Below are 12,672 nucleotides of genomic sequence, written 5' to 3' on the forward strand. Positions count from 1 at the left end.
TAGAAAAAGTGGAATTCACTTTTGTAATGACATTTGTGGAGTAACTGATTTCTAGGAATATTTTGATATAGTATAAAAGAAAAGAGCCACAAATGTCAATGGTTTAAAATATCTCACAAGTTTCCTGGTGGTAACAATCATTTCTGCTACAGATGGTTAGCTTGTTAAGCATTCTGCATGAAAAACTGTACTGTTTGTAACACACCAGGTTTTACATGTGAGTCATTAAAAGCTGGGCTATTACTTGTAATAGATATCTTTCCCCCTCTCACTTTTCCCCATCATTTTTACCAAAACACTATTCTCCTTTTCCCAGACCTGAAAGTAGTTCTATATCCAGCCCATCTGTTTTGATGCCCTCTGCCTGTATAGTTGTGCCTAGGAAAGTAAATATAGGGTCTGACTTGGTACAGATATGACAATTTCCTGCATGTCCTTGGGAGAACTTTTTGAATTAAGTTTAAGTATTTTTGATGTCCATTGTTTTAAATGCAAAGTTTATGTATCATTGTGTGGTTCCTGTATAAGTTTGCTCATATCCAAAATGAGTAAAGACCTATGCCTACACTAAAGAATATAAGAACGGCCTGTCTTCTGACAGTGGCCGGTGACAGATTCTTGAGGGAGTGAACAGAGCAGGGCAATATTGAGTGATCCATCCCCTGTAATTCAGCCCCAGCTTCTGAAAGTTGGAGGTTTAGGGATACCTCAAGCATAGGGTTGCATCCGTGACCATCTTGGCTAGTACCCATTGATGGAACTATCGCCCATGAACTTATCTAATTCTTTTTTGGACCCAATTATACTTTTGCCCTTCACAACATCCCCGGCAATGAGTTATGCAGGTTGACCATGTGCTGTGTGAAGAAGTACTTCCTTACGTTTGTTTTAAACGTGGCTCCTCTTAATTTCCTCCGGTTACCTCTTGTTCCTATGTTATGTGAAGGGATAAATAACACTTAATTCATTTTCTCCACACCATTCACCATAATTTTATAGACCTCTGTCATATTCCTCTTAGTCAACTCTCTTTAGTTGAACAGTTCCAGTCTTTTCCTCCTATGGAAGCTGTTCCATACTCCAATCCATTTTGTTGCCCTTCTCTGTATCTTTTACAATTTTAATATAGCTTTTTTTCAGATGGGGCATCCAGAACTGTACACAGTATTTAAGGTGTGGGTGCACCATGGATTTGTATAGTGACATATTTTCTGACTTATTATCTATCCCTTTCCTAATGGTTTCTAACATTCTGTTAGCTTTTTTAAAAAATTGCTGCATATTGAGCAGATGTTTTCAGAGAACTACCCACAGTTACTTCAAGATCTTTCTTGAGAGGTAACAGCTAATTTAGACCCCATCATTTTGAATGTATACTTGGGATTATTTTTTCTAATGTGCATTACTTTGCACTTATCAGCATTGTATTTCATCTGCCATTTTTTGCCCAATCACCAGTTTAGTGAGATCGCTTTGTAACTCATCGCAGTTTGCTTTGGACTTAACTATCTTAAGTAATGTAGTAACTTCTGCAAATTTTGTCACCTCACTATTCACCCCCTTTCCATATCATTTATGAATATGTTGAACTGCACCGGTCTCAATACAGATCCTTGGGGGACCCCATTATTTATCTCTCTCTCCATTGTGAAAAATAACCATATATTCCAAACCTTTGTTTCCCTTAACCTATCTTTTAACTAGCTACTGATCTGTGAAAGGAACTTCCCTTTTATCCCATGACTGCTTCTTTTGCTTAATAGCCTTTACTGAGGAACTTTGTCAAAGACTTTCTGAAAGTCCAAGTATACTGTATTTGCTAGATCACCCTTGTTCACATCCAAAGAATTCTAATAGATTGGTGAGTCATGACTTCCCTTCCTCAACATGCCATGTTTATCTGTGTCTGATAATTCTATTCTATTCTATTCTATTCTATTCTATACTGTTTTTTCAACCAATTTGCCTGGTACTGAAGTTAGACTTACTGGTCTGTAACTGCTAGGATCACTTCTGGAGCCTTTAAAAAAAAAAGTATTACATTAACTACCCTCCAGTTATCTGGCACAGAGGCTGATTTAAATAATATGTTATATACCACAGTTAGTAGTTTTGCCATTTCATATTTGAATTCCTTCAGAACTCTTGACTGAATACTATCTGTTCCTGGTGACTTATTACTGTTTAATGTATCAATTTGTTCCAAAACCTCCTCTACTGACACTTCAGTCTGGGATAGTTTCTCAGATTTGTTCCGTATAAAGAATAGCTCTAATGTGAGTATCTCCCCCACATACTTTCCAGTGAAAACTGAAGCAGAGAATTCATTTAGCTTCTCTGCAATGGCTTTATCTTCTTTGGGTACTCCTTTAGCACATCGATCAGCCAGTGACCCCATTGATTGTTTGTCAGGTTTCCTGCTTCTGATATACTTCAATATTTTTTGTTAGTTTTTGTGGTATTTAGTTAGTTGCTAATCAAATTCTTTCTTGGTCTGCCTTCTTATATTTTTACTTCACATGCCAAAGTTTATACTCTTTCTGTTTTACACATGTTGAATTTAATTAGATTTCCCTAGTGCAAGCAAGACTGAAGGACTGATAACAGATAAGAGTATTCATGGTTATTTATAGTCTGATCTTATATGGTACACATTCAGTAAATCCATAACCTTTGGGAATGTAGAGTGTGACCACCCTGCAGAATCGGTTCTTTTCTTACTCCTGTCTCTGAGAGATTAAATCTGGGGACTATATCATTTAGTACAGAGGAATCTGGGGTGTTTTAGGCCCAAATAAATTTAAGCAGAGTAAACAGCTTTTTTTCAGTCCCACTATCCAGGATGGTGGAGAAATAAGCTGTACACACTCAAATTTCTAGCAGATTGTAGAAGGAGGTGGTAGTGGTCCCAACTAGATAATCTCAACAAAGAAGATTGATGTACGGGTGAACCAGTCATTTGTCCTGTGAAGACTTCAGAAATGAGGGTAATAGGGGGCTATTTAACCTTTTTTTACCAGACACTCTGCCTTAAAAATCCAAGTGGGAGTGGAGGAACCTCAGCACCATGTTGGATCAGGCCCTTAAATGGGATTTGAGGGACATGTGAGCCTCACAGTTCAGAAGCTGCATGAGAAGTAAGTGGGCACTTTCACACATACACACACAGGATCCTCAATGCAGTAAAAGAAAACAAAGCCACTTTAGAGCTGTTGAACCTTGCCATCTTGGTTTTATAGTGCTTAGGGATTACAAACCGGCAGGTTCAGTTCTTAGGGGTTCATATCTGTTATGGTTAGCATGTGTTTGTCACATGGGAGAGCATGGGAGTGAATGCCTCTCTGGAAGCACTCTGCCCTTTGCAGGATTAAGTCTCTCGGTACGTCTTCACTACCCGCCGTATCGGCGGGTAGCAATCGATTTCTCGGGGATTGATATATCGCGTCTTATCTAGACGCGATATATCGATCCCCAAATGAGCTCCTGTCGACTCCGGAACTCCACCAACCCGAACGGCAGTAGCGGAGTCAACATGGGGAGCCGCGGACATCGATCCCGCGCAGTGAGGATGGTAGGTAATTCGATTTAAGATACTTCGACTTCAGCTATGTTATTCATGTAGCTGAAGTTGCGTATCTTAGATCGATTTCCCCCTGTAGTGTAGACAAGCCCTCCGTTAATGGGATATGAGGGTTCTGAGAGACTCTCGGGATCTGGTCATTATTACGTGGTTATAAAGAGCACTTCAGAAACCTGTTCACTTCTTTCACTACACAGAGTAAATAAAAATTGTAGCAAAACCTGATGATCACAGTCATAATGTTAAAAATAAAGCAAAAACATGACATGGAGGTGGAATCAGATACATTCTGCATAAGAGGCATTTTTACAACAGGGAAAATATAGCACTAATTTCAAAGGAAGAGAGCTGCACCTATATTACTATAAACCTTCTGTATTTATATTCTAAATATAATTCTAGCTTCTATAAAGTGTAAATATAATATCACTTTAGTGGGGTAATCACCCTTCCAAGAGCTTAATCTTTTCTTTTTTTTTTAACTTGGCTCTGAATATTAAGACCCTCATCAGAAAATCCTAATTCAAAATTGGCTGTTAAGGCTTTTATATCTCTGGTTGAATTCCGGTTTTTTATTATGGCCATTGATATGTTGAACTGATGACTGCAGCATTATGTAAGCAGGTGCATTCCTCGCTGCACAATATCTACTAGCTTCAACAGAGCTGGGGGGCTGGTATGTGAACTCTGATGACAACTGCAGTGGAGATTAGAATACCACCCCCATAATTCTTTGCATGTGTATCTTGAGGGGATAATCTAACTTTATAAATGTAACTAAATGTGTTCAGTGAGAAAACCTAGGAGTGTCATAGAAATAACATTGCACAAGAAGGCTGAAGGATTTCTTACTGTTAGTCAATGGAACATAATTTGTCATTTATCACCCTCACTTGGAAAACTAAAGCTCTGTTTCATTGCTAATGATGAGTGAAATAAGAGGATACAATTAAAAAAAAAGAGTGAATTTATACTGAAGTATGAGAAGAAAAAGGGATTGCATTCTAAATATAGTAGATAGGACTTTGATATCTGCTATTTGTCTAAAACCTGTTCCGCATGCTCTAGTCGGGACATTCTCTTAGGACTTTGATATCTTTTAACTGTAAGTAAGGCACTAGGTGCCCTAAGATATTTAGGAATTTTTCTTCCATAACATCGTGTCAAACAAGTGATGAGACAAAATTGTGTGTGTATGCTTTTTTAAGTTATCAAATTATGAAAGTACTGTATATGACAGGACTAAAAAATCAAACTGGAAAAAATAGCTTTTCCACAAAGTGAATTTGTTTGCTTGTTTGTGTTGGCAGAATATGTCAATGCTTATCTTTTATTCTTACTGACGCAAATCTGAAAATTATACAGATACAATCTAAGAAACCTTTCTGAATCGACATTTCAAGATCTCTGAATTTTAGTTCACTTTTCCTTCCACTGTCAATTAAATAAATTATATATACTATTTATTTGTTATTTTTAAATCCTATCCTAATAGACAATACTGGGATAATCATCATTTGTACTATGAAACTGTTGAAAGATTTTATAATACAAAGTGTTCTACAACAGACCAAAATATTGCTCAAAACTTGAGGTACTGTACGAGCTTCAGGGATTCAAAATGAAGTATTGATTATTAATCTTTTCATTTCAATTTTCTTAGATTAAGTGTCTTATTTCTCAATTCCAGGAGCTGATGCTGTGGAGGCCCAGTGTAAGAGATTTGAAGTGAGGGCAAGTGAAGGTGAAAAGGTGCTGTTTTCTGCAGATGAAGATGAGATCATCATTGGAGCTGACAGACTCAAAGTAACAGGTAGAGTAACAAATCAGGTCTCTCAGAAATATTTGTTTGCATTTTTAATAACCCTGATAATTTTACTTAATGAACTTGTATCTCTCAAACTTTCATAAACTCTTTTCCCATGGCAATGAATGGGTGTTTGGGGGCAGATTCTTAGCATTAGCAGGGAGTGCTTGAGCTGTTCAGAATAATCTAGGATGAGCAACCAACAGGTGCTGCATAATATCATGTATGAAAGACATTTTCTAATGCTCAGAATAGGGTGACCAGATAGTAAGTGTGAAAAATCAGAACAGGAGGTGGAGGGTAATAGGCGCCTATACAAGAAAAAGCCCTGAATATCAGGAGTGTCCCTAACCTGGTCACCCTAGCTCAGAATACATTTCTTTGTGACCAGAGTTGAATGATGTTTATATGACCACAAACTGTATGTTTCATTTTTAACAGGGATGATTTTATATGTTGTCATTAATAAAGCATTGATTTATGGTACATGTGCCATTTTGAAAGATTTTACTTAAATAATGTCCCCTCCTAATTGTGTGAGAGCTACCATTACGTAGTATGTTTTGCAGTTCTTCTGTCATGAAAATATCAAATCTAATTTCTGTATGCCCAATTAGTACTCAACTAAAGCATGCTCACCTTGAATTTGAGAAGGAGAAGCCTATTTCCGAGGTGAAGCTTAGTCTGGTTAATAGAAGAATTAGAAAGAATTCTCACTTGGGAGGCAAATTACCCAGTTTTGGACAAATCTGTAAAATTTATGTACTATCAGTGTAAAATAGATTATTACTAAAGCATCTTTATACATTTCCTGAACATCAATACCTAGAAGGTGCATCGATGCATTATTATATACTTGATTGTAGTGCTGGGTGAGCCTTAAAAGGCTCAAATAAGCTAGGTTTAGTTTAGATAAGCGTCTAAACTTTCAATAATTAAAAAAGCCTTATCTGAACTAGAGCTAGGTCTGAATTATGAAGTTCTAATCCAAAGTTAGATACAAATCTGAACTTCCCCACAATTCATATGTTTGGACTCAGAGTACCAGGTCAGTCCACATTTAAGAGAAGCTTGAATTACAAAATTCAGATTATGATTCGACTTCTCTAAAATTCAATGGGATGGTTCTCTTTTGAGCCCATATTTAAGTGGAGCTATCTGAACCTCTTTTGTCTGTTAAATTAAGCTATAAATCCCTAGGCTTTTTGTGAGATTTTAGAAACTACTACTACTTTACAGTCAGGCCAGATATATCAAAATGGTTTTCTCATACTATTCTACTATTTCTACTTCCAGTCCAGACTGGATCCAGGAAATCCAGAGGCATAGCCAGGGCAGAGGGCAGTTAACGAAACTTTCTTTTTAAGTATCAACAAAGTTGTCTGTTTACAACAATATTGATTAATAGATAAAGAATTTTTTTTAATTCACTCCTGTTCTTCCATTCCTACCTGATCTCTACTTATTTTTCACAGCCCACACTTTTCTTCTCATGCTGGTACTTCATAATCAAAGACTTTTCACAGCAGACAATTTATAAATGCTGTCCAGTGAAATAGCATTAATTCCATCTGTTTACAAGGATGGGGGAGGGGTTCTTCATTGCTTCAGAGGAGCTCTTCACAGATAGAAGTTTTAGAAGACTTTTATCACAATAGAGGAGACATCGGAAGAACATTAGAAGAAAAAGGCAGAATCATCCTGGAGCCCCACTGGGATTCAAACTCCCAGTCAGATTGTTAAATATTCAGACATTCAATCTACACAATTGACACAAGCTTTCAAAGCAGCTATTAAAAGGGAACAAAAGAAAACACGTCCGACAAAGGACATAGAAGTGCTAGAGTTGTCACCATTAGGAAAACTAATTGTGTGCTGTAGATGTGATGTATCTTTTTAAAGACTTTGAAAAGCAATATATTGTATGAGTGAGCCTTAACTTCAGTTTATATGGCTACATTTTCAAAGTGGCTGAGTCTAAGCAGCTCCCATTGACTTCAATAGGACCAGTAGGGAAAATCAGGCCAATAAATTTTTTCCTTGTGACAAAGAAAGGGATTTTTCTCTTAATTCATGAAAGAAACCAAAGTGTATATATCTAATATTAAGCAAAAAACAAGTATAGTTTTTTTTAAAAATACTGAAGATTTTACCTTACCCACAAAGGCCAGGAAAATTTGAGGTAATGCTGCTTTGTCACCTTTAGATGAGTTTCAGGGATGACTGTGTGTGTATGTGTGTAATATATATGGTCCTCCACCACAGGATCTCATGATAGTAGAGTGAATTGAAGTAGCTATGATCTAACATTTATTTGTATATACAGTGGCTGCTAAGTGCAAACTAAGCCCTGATCCTGCAGTCACTTATGCACAGGCTTAGCTTTACTCATGTGAACAGTCCCACTGAGTTTAATGGGAACTACTCACATGAGTAAAGCTGAGCATGCGTGTAAGTGTCTGTAGGGTGAGGGCCCAAGAGAATACTGCATATACCTTGGTAATGCTATCTACTGGTACTTTAAGCAATAGAAAAGTTCTCAAGTTTCACCTTATGAACTAAGGGCCAGACTGATAAACATACTCATCAGCTCCGATTGTTTTCAGTAGGAGCTGCAGAGTGCTAAGTACATTTGAAAAGCTGTCCCTAGGTATTTAGATGGATCTTCTCTGGAACACAGGTGCGGATTCACTAAATGATCATAGTGAATGAATTTATAAAGCAATATAGGGGTGTGCAAATGCTGAGGACAACCTGGGTAAATTTGGCCTGTTTGTTTTTCTTTTTGGAACAATCTTTTTGATTTGTGGGAGTTTGGATATATTAGAGATTGCTAGAGCAGGGTGAAATTTTTTGAAAGCATAGTTTATTTGCTGAATAAACGCAGTTTAGTCAACCTGAAACTATTTGTGATTTTGACACAAATTTGCTGAACATTTTGGGCCAGGGAAAAAACAGGCTAGATCCACAAAATGGCTGGAGAGGAGGTGCCCACCTTATAACTAGGTTAGAACATTCACGTAGGATGTGGGAAATCCTGGGATTTGAACCAACATCTCCCTACTTCCAAGTGAGTGACCAAAACAGCAGACTATAGGCTATTCTGGGCTCGATACTTTCAACAGAAAGCAACTCTGCTTATATAAATGATTACAAATTCTTTGGTGCAGGGACTTGAACCTGGACTTCTCACGTGAGTGCCCTAGCCACTATACTATGGAGAGAGTATGTCTGTCTGTCTGTCCCGTCCCGTCCCATCCTGTCCCCCTGGACAATTCCGCTATTTTATATAAAGTGGAAGAACTTCAGCAGTAGAACTTGAGCTCAACCCAAGAATAATATATAGCCTGCTGGTTAAGGCATTCACCCTGAAGGAAGGAGGCCTACCCTCCCTCTTTGGAGCAGGGATTTGAATCCAAGTCTCACCTAGCTCTTTAAAAATGCTTGGAAACAAAACATTTCAGGTTGAACAACATGCATTTTTGGGCCCAAAACAAATGTTTTTTGATTCACTGAATTTTTGGATTTGGTTTGGTCTGAACTGATTTTTTTTTCAGAGCTGTCAGTAAAATGAAAAATCAATTATTCTCCAAGCTGTGGAGACGAATGGTAATTGTACAGTACTAGTCATTGATGGAAAGTGTTAGTAGGGGATTTTCTAATGCAGGAGAGGTCCTTGCTGTTGCTATGGTGTCTTTTAGCATCCAAGTTATTTACTGACGATCGAGATTTTCTGCTTATGTTTTTTTTTCCTTAAAGATGAGTATTCTTGGGCTTTTGCTTTGTTTGGCTGGTATATCTTGTGTGAGTGTAGCAACAAACTCCAGACCTTAAAGAGCTGCTATTTACTAAATATATTATCTCTAGTTCCCATTGCTTCCTGTGCCCTACCTTTCTCAATGTAAGGACAGAGCTGTGCAAAATATACATTGAAGTGTAAAACTGGTTAACAATTGTGTATATATAGATAGGTGATTGCATTTATTTGCAAACTTAAAAACGGACCTATTCCTGTTAGAAAAAAATCATTAAGGGTATTACACTGTACACAGAATCTTCCCATTTTCAGATTTTAATTCATGAGTTTTTAAGAGAAATTGAGCCCATTTTCAATTGAAAAAATAGTTTGCACCAGAACATGTAGCAGTTTGTATTTTCACTGTTTTTGTTTTTTTAAAAAAAAGCCATTTTATAAATATTTCACAAAAAGCAAAATGTGTGCATGGAAATCAGATAAAAGGAAGTGAAGCCATCTATATATATCTATAAATGATATATATAAAAAATAAAATGATGAGGCCTAAATTGGCTGTTACCATTCAAAAAAAGATCTTGGAGTTTCTCTGAAAACATCCATTCCATGTGCAATGGCAGTCAAAAAAGCTAACCGAATGTTAGGAATCATTAGGAAAGGGATGCATCATAAGATAGAAAATATCATGATGTCACTGTACAAATCCATGATATACCCACACCTTCAACGGTGTGTGCAGTTCTGGTCTCCCCATCTCAATACAGGCATATTAGAATTGGAAAAAATACAAAAATGATTAGGAGTATGGAGCAGCTAACATATGAGATGACATTAAAAGGACTGGGATTGTTCAATTAAGAAAAGAGATGATTAAAAGGGGGTATCAAATCATGAATGGTGTGGAGAAAATGAATAGGAAAGTTTTATCCCTTCATATACCACAAGAACTAGGGGTCACCTGATGATGATGATCAGCATGTTTAAAACAAATCAAAGCAATTACTTCACACAATTCAAAGTCAACCTGTGAAACTCATTGTCAGGGAATGCTATAAAGGCCAAAAGTATAACTGTGTTTCAAAAAGAATTAGGTAAGTTCATGGGTCATAGGTCCATTAATGGACATCAGCCAAGATGGTCAGAGATGCAACCCCATGCTCTGGGTGTCCCTAAGCCTCTGACTGTAAGGAGCTGGTTGGGACTGGATGACAGAGGATGGACCATTCAACAATTGCCTGTTCTGTTCATTCCCTCTGAATCATCTGGCACCAGCCACTGTCAAGAGGCCGGATATTGGGATAGATGGATCATCGGCCTGACCCAATATGGTTATTGGGTCATTATGGTTATCTTCTTAAGATCATTCTTTTACAGTTACTTCCTGACTAGCTTCATTAAACTGATGTTAATGGCCCAGAAATTTAGGGGCCTATAATGTAACTAGGATGAAACACTAGCTAGAATCCAAACCCTTGTGCTGTAAAAACTCTGGGTACTCTTTTATGTTAACTCTTTAATCAGCTTATAAGAAAACAAAAATATCCTCTATATTGGAATTTTTAAATATCAATTTAATTACCTTCTCTAAATGGGTTACAGAAAAATCCCTGATTTCCAAACTTTTAGATTCCCTGAAAAGAAAACGGAGCATGCACTATGCTGCAGCCAAATGTCAAAGCTGTAGCAAGTTGGATAAGCTTTATTACTCACTGCAGACCAAAACTGAGACTATTGATCCAGGAATGTCAATTAGAGAGGAACTAAATAGTTTATACCAACTCTATGAGTCTACATGTAGACTCATGGAAAGTACTAAAATCTTGCCAAAAGATGGTAAAATCCCCAGCCTGGGGAAAAAATACACTTTCTTCATATCACAGGTCTTTGAGTTCTGACCAAGGATTGTGTTCTACTTTTAATTTTTTCAGAAAAACCTGGTGACGTGATGAGTCTCTGTGGGTTGCATCAGTCAATTTACATTACACTATATGACATGATCTGACTGATGAAACCTGGCAAGGTGTCTCAGTGCCAAGCATCAGATGGAAATTGGAAGAAAAAAAGTATTTTTCTCAAGACAACACTTTCATAACCACAGTGCCTTGGGGTGGTATGTAGGGAAGAAGAGGGGAAAGCAGGACTTTGAAAAGCTCGAATAAACAAACAGTGAACAGAAACAGAACAATGTTTGTGGATGGAAAATCTGAAGTTTTCAAGTTACAGTAATTCAGGATTGATATTACAGCGTAAACCAGATTTTGTTTTCTTACTTAACTGTGTCCTAGAGGTCTCTCTCAGGAATCTCCACTTCATGAATGAACCCACTACATAGTCAGCAACTTTTGTCAAGATTCTTCTGAGGGCTACACCGCTGATGAGTTGCGGAAAGCCACAGAGCCAAACTCTGTTTCTTTTTCTCCCTTTGGATAATCACGAAACATTTGGTGTAACACAGCTTGCAATGCAACCTAGCCAATTTCTATCTTTAGAGATCTTGAAATATTAAGCATGAAGTAGAAGCTACAAAGCTTGTGACACTTTTATTTGTCTATCTAGAATGCAAGGAATCTTATTTTGTGCAAGAAAAGTGTGGCAGCAGCACACTGGTGAAACCAGCCATTGAGAAAATGAGTATACATACTTCCAGGACTAGCAAGACCTGGAGGCAGAAGCTGTATTTTTGTTTCCAGAAAAAAATAGAGTTATGGATTTCCCCATTAAGGAGCTTCATAGCTAACCTTGAAATGTGATAAATATTGTATCAAAAGGTGAGCATAGGAGTTCCAGTTATTTTGCCACTAAAAATAATGGAGTCACCATAGCCATTGACACTTTACCTTATGAGAACCTCACTAAATAATGAAAATAATTCACACTCGCATTGCGGAGGTGCCAAAGTTTAATTTAAAAATCTTGATGATATAGAGTTTGCTGATATAATTTATAGAACTTCTATGTATCTCTCATTCCACCACCATTTTCTGTTTCTTTAAATTGTGTTAGTTCTTTCCTACTTTATCACACAAAGGGAGAAAAAGACTGTGCATGTTCTGAAAGCTTGCATTCTTGTGACAAACTTAAAACTTCACATCTTCCTTTTCTATTTTAAATTGTAGAACATCAGCCAGACAGGGAAGTTACTTCAAAGAATAGTCTTTAGGGAGCTGGTGGATAAACAAAATGTATAAAGCTACGGATCCAAAGTTCTCCTACATGTCAGTTCTCAGGCTGAATCGAACCACTTTGTGAACATTGCATATGGAGATGCCTTAGTGGTTCTGTACTTAAGGATGGGCTTAGTTTTTCCCCTAAAGTATGGTGCAAATTAATCTCCTAATTAAGAATTATAATTCACAGAAATGAAGGTTTTGACTGGACAATCTTTATTTTCTAGGTCTTTTTCACAGTCTTTAGGACCTTCTTTTCAGAGTTCTGACACATTTAAAATCACTCCTTTTCAAATTTTCTACAGAGACTTGCCACCTTTTTGGGGGCCTCTAAAAATAACAGTCTTGAAGTTACTCCCAAAAT

The 12,672-nt window shown here is 37.2% G+C and overlaps 1 protein-coding gene across 7 annotated transcripts in view; it reads left to right on the forward strand.

The window, feature by feature from the left end:
- The window catches only part of SGCZ (sarcoglycan zeta), a 491,213-nt gene that overhangs the window by 411,220 nt on the left and 67,321 nt on the right, over window positions 1–12,672 (forward strand). For all 7 annotated transcript variants that reach the window (XM_039542317.1, XM_039542313.1, XM_039542316.1 and 4 more), the window contains one exon: window positions 5,271–5,393. In XM_039542317.1, coding sequence (XP_039398251.1) covers window positions 5,271–5,393 — 123 coding nt within the window. The remainder of the gene's footprint in view (window positions 1–5,270; window positions 5,394–12,672) is intronic.

Source organism: Mauremys reevesii, linkage group 5, assembly GCF_016161935.1.
Source record: "Mauremys reevesii isolate NIE-2019 linkage group 5, ASM1616193v1, whole genome shotgun sequence".
Classification (NCBI taxonomy): Eukaryota; Metazoa; Chordata; order Testudines; family Geoemydidae; genus Mauremys; species Mauremys reevesii.